The sequence below is a fragment of the Lemur catta genome, chromosome X, assembly GCF_020740605.2.
Source record: "Lemur catta isolate mLemCat1 chromosome X, mLemCat1.pri, whole genome shotgun sequence".
In the NCBI taxonomy this organism is placed as follows: domain Eukaryota; kingdom Metazoa; phylum Chordata; class Mammalia; order Primates; family Lemuridae; genus Lemur; species Lemur catta.
Window position 1 is genome coordinate 47082660 of NC_059155.1, and position 18828 is coordinate 47101487.

An 18828-nucleotide genomic window follows, 5' to 3' on the forward strand; every position below is an offset into this window, starting at 1 on the left:
GCAGGCCCGGCATCTGAGGAGCTGCTGCTGCTGCTGCTGCTGCTGCTGTGAGCAGCCTGCCCCGGGCTGTTCCTAGGAAGAAGGTGGCCCAGGAGAAGATGGGCCCAGGGGCTGCCTCAAACTTGGCCCTCGAGGGAGCCTTTCCTCCGCGGGTGAGAGACGCTCAGCAGTTCCCTGGAGCCGGCCTCCTTCTCCCCAGTCGCTGGTGTTCCGCTGCTCGGGAGGTCCAAGACATATTCCTTGCTCTCATCTGGACCCAAACAGTGCAAGTACAGCAGCGTGGGAAGAAATCTGTGGCCAGGAAGGGAAAAGATTCCCAGCCTGTGGCCCGAGACGATAATGGCCCAAAAAGAGATCCAGTCCCAAAAGCCCAAGTGAGTGGGCCATCCTCCTCCTGCCTCCCCACACTTCCCCTCCCCGGCACAGGGATCTTTACTCTGTCGTGGGCCCTGGGCGAGTCCTTCGGTGTCCTGGGTCATTAGGAGGCCCAATCGGGGTCATCTTAGTAGGGACACACATTAAGAGAGCACTTGGTATGTGCCACGCACTGTTCCTGACACTTTGCCTGTTTCCTGGATTCTCCCCAGGGAAGAGCTGGGCTGGCACCTGATTTGGATCGGAAGACCCTTTAAAGTTTTTCTGCAAAGCTTGGGTGTGTAGACTCTTGAGCCTCCTGACTCCTCCTTCCTAGCTGTTCCCCAAGCCTTCCTGGCAGGGGGCCTGGACTGTCCCAGCATCCCCTGTTTTCCCTGGCTCAGGGCTGCCTGCCTGCCCGGCACTGAGGGAGGGAGAAAGTGGTAACAAGATTATAGCCTCCAAAAGCCCCTCTTTACTGGCCACCTCACCCCAGCCCCTGCACATACAAGCTCCCACCCACACGCCCTAGCCCAGCTCTGAGAAATATTTCATTCAGCTTCCAATGCCAAGGCCAGGGCCACCTTGCCTGCCCATGTGTCACGGAGAATTCAGCAGGGGCGGCCCTAAACCAGGGCCCACCAAGTTTCAGAAAACTCACAGGCCACGGCCTTGAGTCAGGGAGTTGTCAGGCCCAGAGGCCCTGCACCCTCCAGTGAGCCTTGTGGTTTTGGTAGGAGTGGAGGGGAGAGGGGTGGAGGAGGGCAGCCTCTGGCTCTGTCACTTCTCGGGGCTCAGCCTTGCTCCCAGGATTCCCTGGCTACCCAGGAAGTTCTACCACAGGAAATGGGGTGTTCATAGTGCTGGGGTATGATTTGTGGGATGGGGGTGATTTGTAGCACCACTCCAAACTCTGAGTCCAGAAGCACCCTGTCAGCAGAGCAGAGCAGAGCAGAGCCTTTTAACTTAACGCCTGTTCAATCCAATTGCTCTTCCCAGAGCTGGCTTTGGCTACATCTCTGCTAGCATCCAACCCAGAGCCACAATCCCAGGGGCCACAGGCTCAGAAGGGCTGACACTGGGGAACAGGAACAGGGAAGGCAGGCCCAGAGAGAAGGTGGCAGCTGCTGGGCCGAGCAGGAGCCAGTGGCCGCCAGGAGAGGGAGATGCTGCCTCACTTTAGAGCCAGCTGGGCCCATTGCACCTCCAGGCTGTGAGGCTTGGAAGCTGGATTCCGTGTTCTCTTTCAGGTGATCAGGAGCCCACTGTCCATGCCCCAAGACCGGAAAGGCAGCAGCACCCACCGGGAGCACAGGACTGTCCTCGGGTAATGCCTGGTCTGGCTCCTGGAAACCCAGGTCCTGATTAGATGGTGGGAACCGTGTCTGGGTTAAGCTGACTTCTGTGTCGTCCACTGCTTCCTTGCATCCCTCATCCCTCGCATCCCACGTCCCACCCAGTGGGGGCGACTCGTTTCCACTGAGGATTCCTTGGTGGTCTGGCCACTGGGCTGTGGGCGGTGGCGGATGTAAGGGCCACAGGCGAGAAGGAGGAAAAGGAGGGAGGAGCCCAGAATGTAGTGATCGTTTCTCTTTCTCCAGTGTCCGCTGGGCTAGTGTGCCGTGCTGCAGAGAGAGATCGACCACGTCAAACAGCGACTAGGTATGATGAACCCCTGGCTGGGGCTGGGGACAGGGACTGGGACAGACCACAGTATCTTCCTGCAGATGCTGGGGACACGGGGCAGGGATGGGCTGTAGGTAGTGGCGACATCAGTGTGACCGACATTCCCGTGGGGAGGAGAACCAAGCAGGCCTGGCCCTGGAGCCTTCTGTGCATTGACAGCCAGGGGTGAGCACAGATAAAAATGTATCGGCTGAGCTCTGTGTACACTTTGCCAAGGAATCCCACAGAGCTCCTTCTCTTAGCACGTTTAGCGCTACCTCGTGTATTTCCACCTTTCCCTGCTCGGTATGGATTGTACGGGTTTTGATGTTGTTTGTTTCTTTGTTTGCCCTTGGAACACGTTCTGAACGGTTCCGGGGTGCCCCAGCATGGTCGAAACACTGGTTGGTATATTTTGCTCCCGTTTAGAAGACATTCCCACGTGTAATTGAGGTGGTGGGTGGGTGGGTCGGTCCCAGGGCTGACTGGACAGGGGCTGCTGAGATTTCAGGTTGCAGGGCTAGGCGGGTCCCCCTGAGGACAGGGGGTTGGTTTCTGTATCCCTGTGTCTGCTGCGCCCGGTTATGTCTCTCTATTCCAGCGGCCGTGCAGTGCCTCTCTGACAACTTCCAGGACCTTTGAAATGAGTGAGTGTTACACATACCATACCTGTTCCCGCAAAGGTGGTGGCTTTGGGGGGCTGTGGCCCGACAGTGACTCTGCTCTGTTTGACAGGTGGAACCCAGCATCTTCCTACCAGACCAGCAGCTGGTATCTCTGGAGCCGGCGAGCTGTGACCAACCTGGTTCCCTTTGTTTCTTCTTCAGCGAAGGCTTCCTCTCGCCCCCTGTCTTGCCTTCACCTCACCCAAGTTTATGGCAAATTATCAAAATAAAATACCTCTTATATTCGCATATTCTGTGGTCTGCCGTCTTTCTTTGGGGAGGGGGGGATCACTGCAGACGGAAGGGGTGAGTTTGCTCCTCGGTTTTGGAGCATTTGAAGCCAGGTTACCTGGGACCCTGTGCTCTGCCCTGTCCCTGTGGCGCGTCCCGACCAGGATCTGGGTGGCAGCCCTGCATTCAGGCTCACCATAGCGCCCTGGGTCTAGGCTCCGTAGGGTCCCTGCCCGGCCACATTAGGAGGCCCTGTTCATGGTCCCAACCAATGTCGTCTGATTCTGGGGTCTCATGGCTCCCATGCTGCACCACTACCGGCCCCTCCCCTTTAACAGGACCTAATCGACCTCCTCCCAGAGTTCCCAGCCCTCTTTCCCTACCTCACTTGGTTCGCTGTCCTCGTTGGCCACTCTCGCCCTTCTTTTCGGTCAGCAGCATCCCTGGTCTCCTCCGTGGTTGATGCCCGGGGCCTTTCCCACGGGGTTATTGCAACAGGTGTTAAAGAGCAGAGGCTTTCACTTTGGGATTCTGCTACCTACAGAGTCTAGACGGAGCGTGCTACAGTGAGTCTGAGCACCGGGCTGCCACCCAGATCCTGGCCCAGGCGCTGCATGGTAAGCTGGTGGAGCACTGGGTGCTAGGGTACCGGGCTTCAAATGCTGGAAAATGGAGCAGGACCCCTACCCATCGCCTCCCCCGATACGACCCCTCGCCCCAGAATCCAGGCAGACCATGGAATATGATAATACGAGACCTACTTTAATCTGATAATTTGCTGTAAGTTGGGCTGAGGTGAGGGCAAGAGCAGAGAGCAAGAGGAATCGGTGGCAGAAGAAGAAACGGAGGGAACCACCTTAGTCTCAGTACCCGGACTCCAAAGGTACCAGCTGCTGGTCTGGTAGGAAGATTCTTGGTAGAACATGTCAAACAGAGCAGAGTCAGGGTCGGGCCACAGCCCCCCGAAGCCACCAGCTTTGCGGGAACAAGTATGGTATGTGTAACACTCACTCTCTCACTTCCAAGGGCCTGGAACTTGTCAACAAGGCACTCCACATACAGCAGACATAGGGACACAGAAACCCACACCGCTGTCCCTGGAGGGAACCTGCCGAGCCCTGCAACCTGAAACCTCAGCAGCCCCTGTCCACTCAGCCCTGGGACCAACCCACCCACCCCCCACCTGAATTACACGTGGGAGTGTCTTCTAAGTTGGCACAGAATATAGCAGTGTTTCGTCAATACTGGGGCACCCCAGAACCGTTCAGAAGGCATTTAAAGGACAAACAAGAAAAGAAACAAGAAGAAAACCCGCACAAGCCATACCAAGCAGGGAAAGGGGGAAATACAAGAGGTAGCGCTAAACGTGCTAAGAGAAGGAGCTCTGTGGGATTCCTTGGCAAAGTGTACACAGAGCTCAGCCGATATGTTTGTATCCCTGCTCACCCCTTGCTGTCAATGCACAGAAGGCTCCAGGGCCAGGCCTGCTTGGTCCTCCTCCCCACGGGAACGTCAGTCACACTGATGTCGCCACTACCTACAGCCCATCCCAGCCCCGTGTCCCCAGCATCTGCAGGAAGGTACTGTGGTCTGTCCCAGCCCCTGCCCCAGCCCGAGCCAGGGGTTCATCATACCTAGTCGCTGTTTCAGGTTGTCGATCTCTCTCTGCAGCACGGCACACTAGCCCAGCAGACACCGGAGAAAGAGAAACGGTCACTACATTCTGGGCTCCTCCCTCCTTTTCCTCCTTCTCGCCTGTGGCCCTTACATCCGCCACCCCCCACAGCCCAGTGGCCAGACCACCAAGGAATCCTCAGTGGAAACGAGTCGCCCCCACTGCGTGGGACGCGGGATGTGAGGGATGAGGGATGCAAGGAAGCAGTGGACGACACAGAAGTCAGCTTAACCCAGACACGGTTCCTATCATCTAGTCAGGACCTGGGTTTCCAGGAGCCAGACCAGGCATTACCCGAAGACAGCCCTGTGCTCCCTGTGGTTGCTGCTGCCTTTCCGGTCTTGGGGCATGGACAGGTGGTTCCTGATCACCTGAAAGAGAACACGGAATCCAGCTTCCAAGCCTCACAGCCTGGAGGTGCAATGGGCCCAGCTGGCTCTAAAGTGAGGCAGCATCACCCTCTGCTGGCGGCCACTGGCTCCTGCTTGGCCCAGCAGCTGCCAACTTCTCTCTGGGCCTGCCTTCCCTGTTCCTGTTCCCCAGTGTCACCCTATTTGAGCCTGTGGCCCCCTAGGATTGTGGCTCTGGGTTGGATGCTAGCACAGATGTAGCCAAAGCCAGCTCTGAGAGGAGCAATTGGATTGAACAGGCCTTAAGTTAAAAGACTCTGCTCTGCTCTGCTCTGCTGACAGGGTGCTTCTGGACTCAGAGTTTGGAGTGGTGCTACAAATCACCCCCATCCCACAAACCGCACCCCAGCACTATGAGCACCCCACTTCCTGTGGTAGAACTTCCTGGGTAGCCAGGGAATCCTGGGAGCAAGGCTGAGCCCCGAGAGTGACAGAGCCAGAGGCTGCCCTCCTCTACCTCTCTCCCCTCCACTCCTACCAAACCCACAAGGCTCACTGGAGGGTGCAGGGCCTCTGGGCCTGACAACTCCCTGACTCAAGGCCACGGCCTGTGAGTTTTCTGAAACTTGGTGGGCCCTGATTTAGGGTCACCCCTGCTCAATTCTCCATGATACATGGGCAGGCAAGGTGGCCCTGGCCTTGGCATTGGAAGCTGAATGAAATATTTCTCAGAGCTGGGCTAGGGCGTGTGGGTGTGAGCTTGTATGTGCAGGGGCTGGGGTGAGGTGGCCAGTAAAGAGGGGCTTTTGGAGGCTACAATCTTGTAAACACTTTCTCCGTCACTCAGCGCCAGGCAGTCAGGCAGCCCTGAGCCAGGGAAAACCGGGGATGCTGGGACAGTCCAGTCCCCCTGCCAGGAAGGCTTGGGGAACAGCTAGGAAGGAGGAGTCAGGAGGCAAAGAGTCTACACACCCAAGCTTTGCAGCCCAAACTTTAAAGGGTCTTTAGATCCAAATCAGGTGCCAGCCCAGCTCTTCCCTGGGGAGGATGCAGGAAACAGGCAAAGTGTGAGGAACAGTGCGTGGCACATACCAAATGCTCTCTTAATGTGTGTCCCTACTAAGATGACCCCGATTGGGCCTCTAATGACCCACGACACCCAAGGAATGGATCTGGGCCTGGGAGAGAGTAAAGATGCCTGTGCCGGGGAGGGGAAGTGTGGGGTGACAGGAGGAGGATGGCCCACTCACTTGGGCTTTTGGGACTGGATCTCTTTTGGGGCCATTATCATCTCGGGCCACAGGCTGGGACTTCTTTGCCTTCCCGGCAACAGATTTCTTCCCACGCTGCTGTACTTGCACTGTTTGGGTCCGGACCAGAGCAAGGAATATGTCTTGGACCTCCCGACCAGTGGAACACCAGCGACTGGGGAGAAGGAGGCCGGCTCCAGGGAACTGCTGAGCGTCTCTGACCCATGGAGGAAAGGCTCCCCCGAGGGCCAAGTTTCAGGCAGCCCCTGGGCACTTCTTCTCCTGGGCCACCTTCTTCCTAGGAACAGCCCGGGGCAGGCTGCTCACAGCAGGGGCAGCAGCAGCTCCTGAGATGCCGGGCCTGCTCCCTCCCTACCCCCACACCACGCCCTGCATTTGCTTGGAGGAAGAGCTGTGCAGCTCTCCCACGGCCTGCCTTTCCGTGCCTGAAGTGAGTCCTTCGGGAGCAGAGGTCACGAAAGGGCCTGGCATGGGAAGGGTATTCTCCCTGACAAGCAAAGTCCAGTGTCTGGCTGTGTCCATAGGGACCAGAGCACGTTGTTTGCATGAACAACATCTGTAAACATAGGGAAGCACATATCTCCAATGATCAGTCCCTCTATGAAAACATCTAAAAAAGCAAGCAAAAACTATGAAAATCAACTTTATTAGAATTCTGGAAACTAATTAAGCTTTACAGCAACCAGGTAAATGCTTAATCAGGAAAAGGACAATTTAAGAACTCTATATAAGAATTGTGGCATTTTTATTCCTCCATACCCTGGGACCCCAGCTGGCTCACAGTCTACATTCCCAGTGTGACACTCTGGTCCCTGCTTCTGAAGAGAGCCCAGCTGGCTTACCTGAAAGAATTTTGTCTGTCCCAATCTGTCCGGGGCTAGCCAAAGGGCTGATGCACCTTATTCAGAACTCACTCAGGAAGAAAAACAGGCACATATTCCTTTAAAACATTGTAAGGCAAACAGTCTGAAGCTTCTAGCAGCAAAACATTATAGTTAATTCATTCAGAAGAGTGCTCAAAGCTTAGGAGGAAAAGCTGGGGAGAGGGGGAAATTAGATCATTCAAAATTGTCCATGTTCACTGGGGAATTCAGAAAGCCATGTGCGTGTCCAGGGCTGGATGCATGCTTAGAGAGGTCCTGAAAAGGACCTAAACTTTCAAGTCTGGCTGCTCTCTCCTCTCAGCGCAAGCAAGAAGTGAAGGCTAACTCGGAGTTTTAAATGGCCTGGCTGAGCACTCACCAAATCTCTAAGTATAGAACAAATGTGCAAAGACTGCAAGAGGTTTTTGTTGTCCTTTTTGTTTCTGCTGGCTTCTCCTCCTTCTCTTGTTTCTCCTCCGCTTGCACCTCCCGTCCCCTCTGGCCCCCAGCATTCAAGGATGTTTGTCCAGAACACTAGCTTAACACGAACTAAAGGAACAAAGACTCAGAGATCAAACCTGACAATGAATACAAACTACAAAAATAGTTTAGAACACAAGAAATAAACAGCTACATCCCACACCAAGAAAGAAAAAAAACAACCCTGGAATATGATGCCCAGAGTTACCATATTACAATACCCAAAATGTCGTTTTTAACAACAAACTTAGCATGCAAAAAATAAAAAATAACCCCCCCCACGAGTATGCCTGATTCACGGAAGATATTAAGAGAAACTGTGCTTGAGGAAGCACAGACGTTGGACGTAGTAGACAAAGAGGTTAACTCGATTGTCTCAAATATGCTCAAAGAGCTAAATCAAACCAGAAGAATAATACATGATCACATAGACAATATCGATAAAAAGACACTAACTACACAAAGGAACCGAACCACAATTTTGGAGCTGAACGTGCAATAACTGAAATGAAAAACCGACCAAGGGGGCCAACTGTAGTTTTGAGTAGGCAAAGAATCAGTGAACTTCAAGAAGGGTCAACTGAAATTATCCAATCTGAGAAGCAGCAAGGGAATGTTTCAAAGACGTGGAAAAGAAAACCATAAAAGCTCCGATTACTGACTGTGGGCTTCCTCACGGGTGGCAAGTGTTGGGGAATAAAGCCCTGCAAATCCTCTCTGCGCTGGCTGCTTCACATCCACCAGTGACCCTCACAAACCCCTGAGCTAGGTGCTGTTATTTAGCCCACTTTACAGATGGGAAACTGAGGCTGAGACACGTGGCTCTCAGTGTGAAAGCAGATGCCCGACAGAGGGACAGCAAGAAAGAGCTGGGACGAGAGCCCGAGGCCAAGACCCTGTGAGCCAGCGGGCTTCCAAGGAGCCAAAGGACTGGCCTCGGGGCAAACCAAACGCCGCCGTCCCCTATTGGTTGGGACCCGAGAGACGGCCAAACAAGGGCTGCGCTGGTTAGCGGGGGCTGGGAGATGCGAACCAATGAGAAGGCAGCGGCGTTGAGCGGGCGCAGAAGCCAACCAATGAGAAGGCCGTGGGGTTGAGAAGGCGGGCGTTGAGCAAGGGCCGCGCTGTTGGAGGCCATCTCATGTGGCTCCTGAGGGGCAGGCACCTTCTTTGTCTTGGCTGCTCCCGAGGTGGGTGTGTCCGGGGCTCTCCTGCTGTGACAAGGGCAGCCCTCTGCCCACAAACTGGACTGATCGAAGCGGCGACATGAGTTCCTCCGATGAGGTGTCTGTTTCGGGGGCCGCTTTCGGCCTGGAGGGCGGGGAGCGGGCCAGCGTCTGCCCGGCCAGCCCCGGAGCGCGGGGCCCCGGCCTAGACCTCGATCTGGGGGCGCCGCGGGGCGGCGAGGGCCAGGGCGAGGGCGAGGGCGAGGGCGCCCTTGCAGACCCCGAGGGCTTCGAGGCTGAACGGGAAGTGATAGAGGGGGGAGGGGCCGAGCTCTGGGGCCGGGAAGGCCGGCCCGGCACCACGACTGACCAGATGTGGGAAGAACCGGACTACGAGTCCCTCCTGGCTGACGAGTCTGTGGCCATCGTGCAGCCGCTGAGCGACTGGGCTGTCCGGGGCGTCGGCACACACCCGTCCTCAGAAGGATGGGACGCCCAAGTGTCCACAGTGTGGCCGGACCTACAAGCAGGTCCCACTGGTAGAGGCGCGCTGGCCCCGTCTGCCGCCCCTCTCCCCCTCCTCGTGCCCCGGAAAGTCCGGGCCCGCGGGTACCCGAAAAGAGGCGCTAAAAGTAGGCCGACCGTGGGCGGCAGGGATCCCCAGCGGCCCTCCGAGCAAGGCCTGGTCGAGCTGCCTTCCGACCCCGAGTCACCAGATGAGTTCAGCGAGGTACCGATGAGGGTGAGCATTTACCCCAAAGGAGGAGACCATGGAGTGCCCGGCAGCCCCGAGCAACCTGGGGACACACTCAGACACTCGATTTTGCTTGTCAGGGAGGATTTCCTTCCCATGCCAGGCCCTTTCGTGACCTCTGCTCCCCAAGGACTCACTTCAGGCACGGAAAGGCAGGCCGTGGGAGAGCTGCACAGCTCTTCCTCTAAGCAAATGCAGGGCGTGGTGTGGGGGAAGGCAGGGAGCAGGCCCGGCATCCCAGGAGCTGCTGCTGCTGCTGCTGTGGGCAGCCTGCCCCGGGCTGTTCCTAGGAAGAAGGTGGCGCAGGAGAAGATGGGCCCAGGGGCTGCCTCAGACTTGGCCCTGGGGGGAGCCTTTCCTCCATGGGGGCGGAGACTCTCTGCAGTTGCCCTGGAACCGGCCACCTTTCCCCCAGTCGTGGGTGTTCCACTGCTTGGAACGGCCCAAAGATGTTCGTTGCTCTCATCTGGACCAAAACAGTCCAAGCCCAGCAGCACTGGGAAGAAATCTGTGCCTAGGAAGGCAAAGGAACCCCAGCCGGTGGCCAGAGATGCTGATGACCCAAATAGCGATCCAGTCCCAAAGGCCCAAGTGAGTAGGCCATCCTCCTCCTGTCTCCCCACACTTCCCCTCCCCGGCACACGCATCTTTACTCTGTCCCTTGCTCAAGGCCTGTCCTTGGGTGTCGTCGGTCATTAGGACACCCAATCGGGGTCATCTTAGTAGGGGCACACATTAAGAGAGCACTTGGTACATGCCACGCACTGTTCTTGACAGTTTGCACGTTTCCTGCCTCTTCCCCAGAGAGGAAGTGAGCTAGCAGCTGATTTCGATTGGACGACCCTTTAAAGTTTGGGCTGTGTAGACTCCTCAGCCTCCTGACTCCTCCTTCCTAGCTTTTCCCCAAGCCTGCCTGGCAGGGGACTTGGACTGTCACAGCCTCCCCCTGTTTTCCCTGACTCAGGGCTGCCTGCCGGCCTGGGGCTGACTGAGGGAGAAAGTGCTAATAAGACTGTAGCCTCCGAATTCCCCTCCTTACTGCCCACCCCACCCAAGCCCCTGCACATACATGCTCACACCCACACACTCTAGCTCAGCTCTGGGAAATTTTTCTTTCAGCTTCCAAGGCCCAGGTCAGGGCAGACTTCCCTGCACATGCATCGTGGAGAATTCAGCAGTGACGACCCCAACACCAGAGCCCCTCAAGCTCCAGGAAACTCACAGGCCACTGCCCTGAGCCAGGGAGGCGTCACGCCCAGAGGCCCTGCACCCTCCAGTGAGTCTTGTGGGTTTGGTGGAGTGGAGGGGAGAGGGGCGGAGGAGGGCAACTTCTAGCTCTGTCACTTCTGGGGGCTCAGCCTTGCTCCCAGGCTTCCCGGCCTAGCCAGGCAGCTCTTCCACGGGAAACGGGGTGTTGACAGTGCTGGGGTGGGATTTGTAGGTGGGGGTGATTTGTACCTCCACCCCAAACTCTGCCTCCAGAAGTACACTCTCAGCAGAGCAGAGCCTTTTATGTTAAGTCCTCTTCAACCACACTGTTCCTTCCAGGGGCTGGCTGTGTCTGCAGCCGGGCTAGCATCCAACCCAGAGCCACAATCCCAGGGGCCACAGGCTCAAGAGGGCTGACACTGGGGAACAGGAACAGGGAAGGCAGGCCCAGAGAGAAGGTGGCAGCTGCTGGGCCGAGCAGGAGCCAGTTGGCGCCAGCAGAGGGTGATGCTGCCTCACTTTAGAGCCAGCTGGGCCCTTTGCACCTCCAGGCTGTGAGGCTTGGAAGCTGGATCCCGTGTTCTCTTTCAGGTGATCAGGAGCCACCTGTCCATGCCCCAAGACCGGAAAGGCAGCAGGAACCACCGGGAGCACAGGACTGTCCTGAGGTAATGCCTGGTCTGGCTCCTGGAAACCCAGGTCCTGACTAGATGGTGGGAATTGTGTCCAGGTTAAACTGACTTGTGTCTTGTCCCCTCCTTTACCCGCATCCCACACCCCAGGGAGAGAGGGCACCTCCTTTCCACTGAGGATTCCTTGATGATCTGGCCACTGGATGTGGGCGGTGGGGGATGTAAGGGCCACGGGTGAGTGGGAGGACGAGGAGAGAGGAGGCCAGAATATGCTGATCATTTCTCTTCCTGTGGTGTCTGCTGCGCTAGTGTGCCGAGCTGGAGAGAGAGATAGACGACCTTAAAGAGCGACTAGGTATGATGAACCCCTGGCTCGGGCTGGGGCAGGGGCTGGGACAGACCTAGGTGTCTGCCTGTGGCTGCTGGAGACACGGGGCGGGGAAGGGCTCCAGGTGCCGCCGGCATCAGTGGGACTGATGTTCCCGAGGGGAGGAGAACCAAGCAGGCCTGGTCCTGGAGCCTCCTGTGCATTGACAGCTAGGGGTGAGCACGGATAGAAATATATCCGATGAGCTCTGTGTACACTTTGCCAAGGAATCCCACAGAGCTCCTTCTCTTAGCACGATTAGCGCTACCTCGTGTATTTCCCCCTTTCCCTGCCTGGTATGGATTTTACGGGTTTTGTTGTTGTTTTCTTGCTTCTTTGTCCTTTGAACACGTTCTGAACGGTTCTGGGGTGCCCCAGTGTTGGTGAAAGACTGGTGTATTTTGTTCCCCTTTAGAGGACATTCCCAAGTGTAATTCAGGTGGTGGGTGGGTGGGTGGGTCGGTCCCAGGGCTGACTGGACAGGGGCTGCTGAGGTTTCAGGTTGCAGGGCTAGGCAGGCTCCCCCTGGGACTGGGGGTGGGTTTCTGTATCCCTATGTCTGCTGTGCCCGGTTATGCCTCTCTGTTCCAGCGGCCATGGAGAGCATCCTTGAAAAGTTCCAGGCCATCTGAAGTGAGAGAGTGAGTGTTACACATACCATACCTCTTCCTGCAAAACTGGTGGCTTCGCGGCACTGTGGCCGACCCTGACTCTGCTCTATTTGACAGGCTGAACCCAGCATCTTTCTACCAGAGAAGCAGCTGGTACCTCTGGAGCCCCGGAGCTGCGGCCAAGCTGGATCCCTCCGTTCCTTCTTCACCCGCGGCTTCCTCTGTCCCCCTGCTCTTGCCCTCACCTCACCCGAGTTTACGGCAAATTATCAAATTAAATTAGCTCTCATATTCGCATATTCTGTGGTCTGCCCTCTTTCCTGGGAGAAGGGGCGTCACTGCAGAGGGAAGGGGTGAGATTGCTCCTCGATTTTGCAGGATTTGAAGCCAGGTTACCTGACACCCTGTGCTCTGCGCTGTCCCTGTGGGGCGTCCCGACCAGGATCTGGGTGGCAGCCCTGCGCTCAGGCTCACCGTAGCGCCCTGAGTCTAGGCTCCTCCCCGGCCACATTAGGAGGCCCTGTTCATGGTCCCAACTAATGTCGTCTGATTTTGGGGTCCCAAGGTTCCCATGCTGCACCACTACCGGACCCTTCCCTTTAGCAGGAGCTAATCGACCTCCTCCCAGAGTTCCCAGCCCTCTTTCCCTTCCTCACTTGGTTCGCTGTCCTCGTTGGCCACTCTCGCCCTTCTTTTCGGTCAGCAGCATCCCTGGTCTCCGCCGTGGTTGATGCCCGGGGCCTTTCCCACGGGGTTATTGCAACAGGTGTTAAAGAGCAGGGATGCGCTGAGCCTCCCCCTCCGGAGCACCCGCCTCCTTCTGGAGTCATTCTCTCCTTCTGGAGCCGCCACTCACACACACAGCTCGCCCGGAAACTGGCGCATCATCCTCACTTCCTCTTTAGCCCTCACCTTGGAAACTCAGTTACCAAATCCTGTCAGTTCTCCCCCGTTAGTTTCATTGGAGGGGTGGAGGGAGGAGCCACATCTTGGGGCATGGTGGAGCGAAAGGGGGGCTGCAGGGGACATGGAAGAAGAGAGCAGGTTGGTCTCTGGGCTGCAGGTGGGGGAACTGAGTCCCTTCTGGTGCCTCGGGGCCAAGCTGGGGGAGTCTGCCCGCTGGCAGCTTGGACAGATGGCCTAGGGATCAGACCTTCCACGTCCGTCCCTCACGTCCTAGATGGACAATCGCCCCTTCTCCAGCCCGATGGGCTCCGCGGGCTCGACTTGGGCAAGACCAGTTAGTTTCCAGGGCACCTGTGCATGCTAGGTCTGAATGTCCTTGGGCAGTCCCTGTCACATACCATCCGGGCACCCACATGCCACAGACTCTGCTGGACGTGATGTTTCCGTGTCCCAGCTAAATCTTCCAGACTGCCTCCCGAGGCCATATGAGGTCTGTCTGAGCTCCCTGTTCTGATGTCACCCTCACTGACAGCTGGGATCGCCTCCTTCCTTCAGCGAGGATCCCGGGCTGGGCGGGCCTGACATTCAGAGGGACAGACTCCTGTGTGGGTGAGGTGAGTGCAGGTTCCGCCAGCTCCCATCGCCCAGAGACTGGGTGGTCACCAGACAAAGAGGGCACAAGTGCAGAAACCATCCGGGGTTAGCGTGTGCAGGGAGGGATGGTCTGTCTGTGTGTCTGTCTGCGTGCCTGTGGATCTAATCGGGGATGATCTCCCTGGAGGGAGAAAGACCTGGTTCAGGGAGCGGGGGCAGTGTGGTCAAGGATCCGTAAGGGATGAAAACAGCCAAAGCAAGGGTGGGATGTCCCTTTCACAAGAGGTGTCCTTCAAGTCCGAAAAACACACAGGAGCGCACAGAGTGGGATGAGGTGGAAGGGGCCAAGCCCAGTGACGGGCACCAGGGCTCTGAGAGTGCTGCAGTCCCTGCAGCAGGCTCTTGATCCTGTGTGCGATGAATATGATGTCTCGAAAGTCCTGTGCGTGCGGGTGGCATGACAACATGAAGGCTGGCTACCTGGGAGTCGGTGGGACGTGCCTCCCCTGTGAAGCAAAGGGCTCCCGTGGGAGACTGCCACGTTGTGAGCTGACGGAGACACGGGTAGCATGGGCACGGTGAGGATGGAAACTAGGGAAGAGGGACTGCCCTGGGAAATCTACTCAGCCGTGGTACCAGCCCTCCCCCTATTCCCACTCTGCCTCCCTTCTGTGCCGGCTGGTACGAGCTCAGGGAGACGGCCCATCACAGGTGTGGTGGGACCATCACAGACCTCAGAGGCCGAAAGGAACATGAGTGGGGACTTAAACCATCCGCTTCAAACCCTCACTTGAGAGGGTGGGCTTGATTCCGCAGGCTGAACCTTTGACCCTGACCCCAGTGGTTCTTTCGTAGAAGGAGAACAGAGCGGGTTGGCGTCTGGGTGCAGACTCTGACATAGATTTTAACCTTGGGATCCTGACACCTAAAGAGTCTAGACGGAGCGTGCTACAGTGAGTCTCAGCACTGGGCTGCCACCCAGATCCTGGCCCAGGCGCTGCATGGTAAGCTGGTGGAGCACAGGGTGCTAGGGTACCGGGCTTCAAATGCTGGAAAGTGGAGCAGGACCCCTACCCATCACGTCCCCCGCAATGACCCCTCGCCCCAGAAACCAGGCAGACCACGGAATGTGATAATACAAGACCTACATTAATCTGTTAATTTGCTGTAAGTTGGGCTGAGGTGAGGGCAAGAGCAGACAGCAAGAGGAATTGGTGGCAGAAGAAGAAACAGAGGGAACCAGTTTGGTCGCAGCTCCTGGGCTCCAAAAGTACCAGCTGCTGGTCTGGTAGGAAGATGCTGGGTTCAACCCGTCAAACAGAGCAGAGTCAGGGTCAGGCCACAGCCCCCCAAAGCCACCACCTTTGCGGGAACAGGTATGGTATGTGTAACACTCACTCATTTCAAAGGTCCTGGAAGTTGTCAGAGAGGCACTGCACGGCCGCTGGAATAGAGAGACATAACCAGGCACAGCAGACATAGGGATACAGAAACCAACCCCCTGTCCTCAGGGGGACCCGCCTAGCCCTGCAACCTGAAGCCTCAGCAGCCCCTGTCCAGTCAGCCCTGGGACCGACCCACCCACCACCTCAACTACACGTGGGAATGTCTTCTAAACGGGAGCAAAATATACCTACCAGTGTTTCAACAATGGTGGGGCACCCCAGAACTGTTCAGAACGTGTTCCAAGGGCAAACAAGCAAAGAAATAAGAACAAAACCCGTACAATCCATACGAAGCAGGGAAAGGGGGAAATACACGAGGTAGCACTAAACGTGCTAAGAGAAGGAGCTCTGTGGGATTCCTTGCCAAAGTGTACAGGGAGCTCAGCCGATACATTTATATCCGTGCTCACCCCTGGCTGTCAATGCACAGAAGGCTCCAGGGCCAGGCCTGCTTGCTTCTTCTCCCCACGGGAACATCTGTCCCACTGGTGCCCCCGGCACCTGCAGCCCATACCTGCCCCGTGTGCCCAGCATCTGCAGGAAGACACGTAGGTCTGTCCCAGCCCCTGCCCCAGCCCGAGCCTGGGATTCATCTTACCTAATTGCTCTTTCAGGTCGTCTGTCTCTCTCTCCAGCTCGGCACACTAGCACAGCAGACACGAAAGGAAGAGAAATGATCACCATATTCTGGGCTCCAATCTCATCGTCCTCCCTTTTGCCTGTGGCCCTTACATCCCCAACCGCCCACAGCTCAGTGGCCAGATCATCAAGGAATCCACAGTGGAAAGCAGGTGCCCTCTCTCCGTGGGGTGCGGGATGCGGGTGAGGAGGGGCCAAAACACGTCAGTTTAACCTGGACACAGTTCCCACCATCTAGTCAGGACCTCCGTTTCCAGGAGCCAGACCAGGCATTACCCGAAGACAGCCCTGTGCTCCCAGTGGTTCCTGCTGCCTTTCCGGTCTTGGGGCATGGACAGGTGGCTCCTGGTCACCTGAAAGAGAACACGGAATCCAGCTTCCAAGCCTCACAGCCTGGAGGTGCAAAGGGCCCAGCTGGCTCTAAAGTGAGGCAGCATCACCATCTGCTGGTGGCCACTGGCTCCTGCTCAGTCCGGCGGCTCCCACCTTCTCTCTGGGCCTGCCTTCCCTGTTCCTGTTCCTCAGTATCAGCCCACCTGAACCTGTGGCTGCTGGCATTGTGGCTCTCGGTGGGATGCTAGCACAGCTGCAGCCACAGCCAGCCCCTGGGAGGAACAGTGCGGTTGAACAGGACTTAACATAAAAGGCTCGAGTGTACTTTTGGAGGCAGAGTTTGGGGTGGTGCTACAAATCACCCCCACCCCACAAATCGCACCCCAGCACTATGTGTAACCCGTTTCCTGTGGTAGAGCTTCCTGGGTAGCCAGGGAATCCTGGGAGCAAGGCTGAGCCCCGAGAAGTGACAGAGCCAGAGGCTGCCCTCCTCCACCCCTCTCCCCTCCACTCCTACCAAACCCACAAGGCTCACTGGAGGGTGCAAGGCCTCTGGGCCTGACACCTCCCTGACTCAAGGCCGTGGCCTCTGAGTTTTCTCAAACTTCGTGGGCCCTGGTTTCGGGTCGCCACTGCTGAATTCTCCATGATACATGGCATTGGCATTGGAAGCTGAAACAAATATTTCTCAGAGCTGAGTTAGGGTGTGTGGGTGTGAGCATTTATGTGTAGGGGCTGGGGTGAGGTGGGCAGGAAAGAGGGGAATTTGGCGGCTATAATCTTGTTAACACTTTCTCCCTCACTCAGCGCCAGGCAGGCAGGCAGCCCTGAGCCAGGGAAAACAGGGGATGCTGGGACAGTCCAGGCCCCCTGCCAGGAAGGCTTGGGGAACAGCTAGGAAGGAGGAGTCAGGACGCTCAAGAGTCTACACTCCCAAGCTTTGCAGACAAACTTTAAAGGGTCTTCCGATCCAAATCAGGTGCCAGCCCAGCTCTTCCCTGGGGAGTATGCAGGAAACCGGCAACGTGTCAGGAACAGTGCCTGGCATGTTCCAAGTGCTCTCTTAATGTGTGCCCTAACTAAGATGACGCCGATTCGGTGTCGTAATGACCGACGACTCCCCAGTACAGGCCTTGAGCAAGGCACAGAGTAAAGATGCCTGAGCCGGGGAGGGGAAGTGTGGGGAGACAGGAGGAGGATGGCCCACTCACTTGGGACTTTCGGACTGGATGGCTATTTGGGTCATTATCGTCTCTGCCCACAGGCTGGGACTGCTTTACCTTCCTGGCCACAGATTTCTTCCCCCGCTGCTGTGCTTGGACTGTTTGGAATGGCATGTGGTTGGAATCATATAGTGTTTAGCCTTCCCACATTGGCTTCTTTCACTTAATGATATGCATTTAAGTTTCCTCCATGTCTTTTCATAGCTTGATAGCTCACTTGTTTTTAGCACCAGATAACATTCCACTGTCTGGGGGTACTATAGTTCATTTATCCATTCACCTACCAAAGGACGTTGCCGTTCCTTCCCAGTGTCGGCAATTGTGAATAAAACTACCATAAACTTCCATATGCATATTTTTGGTGCATAGGTTTTCAGTTCACTTGGGTAAATTCTGAGGAACATACTTGCTGGATTGCATTGTAGGAGTATGTTTAGTGTCGTGAGAAACTGCCAAACTGTCTTCTAAAGCGGATTTTGCCTCGCCACCGGCAGTGAGTGCTGCTCTACATCCTCACCAGCGTTTAGCGTTGTCAGTGTTTTGGAATTTGGCCATTCTAATACGTGTGTTGTGATATCTCACTGTTGTTTTAACGTGCAATTCCCTGATGATATAGGATGTTGAACATATTTCCATATGCTTACTTGCCATGTATCTCTCTGAATAGGTGTCTCTTCAGGACTTTTGCCTATTTTTAAATCAGGTTGTTTGTTTCTTATTACTGAATTTTAAGTACTCTTTGTATATTTTGTATAGCAGTCCTTTATCAGATGTGTCTTTTGCAAATAGCTTCTCCTAGTCTGTGCCTTGTCTTCTCATTCTTTGACATTGTCTTTCACAGAGCAGAAGTTTTAATTTCAATGAAGTCCCATTCTTTCTTTCATGGATCATGCCTTTGGTGTTGTAATAAAAAGTCATCACCATACCCGAGGTCATAGAGGTTTTCTCCTATGATGTCCTCTAGAAGTTTTATAGTTTTGCAGTTTGCATTTGGCCTGTGGTCAGTTTTAAGTCAATTTTTGTGAATGGTGTAATGTCTATGGCTAGAACCACTTCTTTTGCATGTGGATGTCTAGATGTTCCATCACCATTTGTTGAAAAGACTATCTTTGCTCCATTGTGTTGCTTTTGCTCCTTTGTCAAAGCTATATTCACGTGAGCCTACTTCTCCCATCCAAGTACTAACTAGGCCCGACCCTGCTTAGCTCCCGAGATCAGATGAGATCCGGCGTGTTCAGTGTGGTGTGGCCGTAGACACATGTAAGCCTATTTCTGGGCTCTGTATTCTGTCCCATTGATCTATTCAACTACTCTTGCACCAGTACCACACTGTCTGAATTACTGTGGCTTTATAGTAATCACGGAGAAAAAACATTTAGTCTTTCACGAACAGTA

The 18828-nt window shown here is 55.7% G+C and overlaps 1 protein-coding gene across 3 annotated transcripts; it reads left to right on the forward strand.

Moving 5' to 3' along the window:
- The first annotated feature begins 518 nt into the window (after positions 1-518).
- Positions 519-12507, forward strand: LOC123628725 (uncharacterized protein CXorf49-like). Of its 3 annotated transcripts, none has more exons than XR_006731745.1 (5): positions 519-652; positions 11275-11351; positions 11625-11670; positions 12274-12323; positions 12411-12507. XR_006731745.1 is itself a non-coding variant. In XM_045538630.1 (5 exons), the coding sequence occupies exons 1-4, from the start codon at positions 10630-10632 to the stop codon at positions 12312-12314; spliced, it is 285 nt and encodes a 94-aa protein (XP_045394586.1). In that variant the 5' UTR covers positions 10604-10629; the 3' UTR covers positions 12315-12323; positions 12411-12507. The 3 variants fall into 3 exon arrangements, 2 of the variants coding, with proteins under 2 accessions (XP_045394586.1, XP_045394584.1); XM_045538630.1 differs by lacking the exon at positions 519-652 and adding an exon at positions 10604-10750; XM_045538628.1 differs by lacking the exons at positions 519-652; positions 12274-12323; positions 12411-12507 and adding an exon at positions 10604-10750 and having other exon boundaries at positions 11625-11795.
- Positions 12508-18828: the final 6321 nt, after the last annotated feature.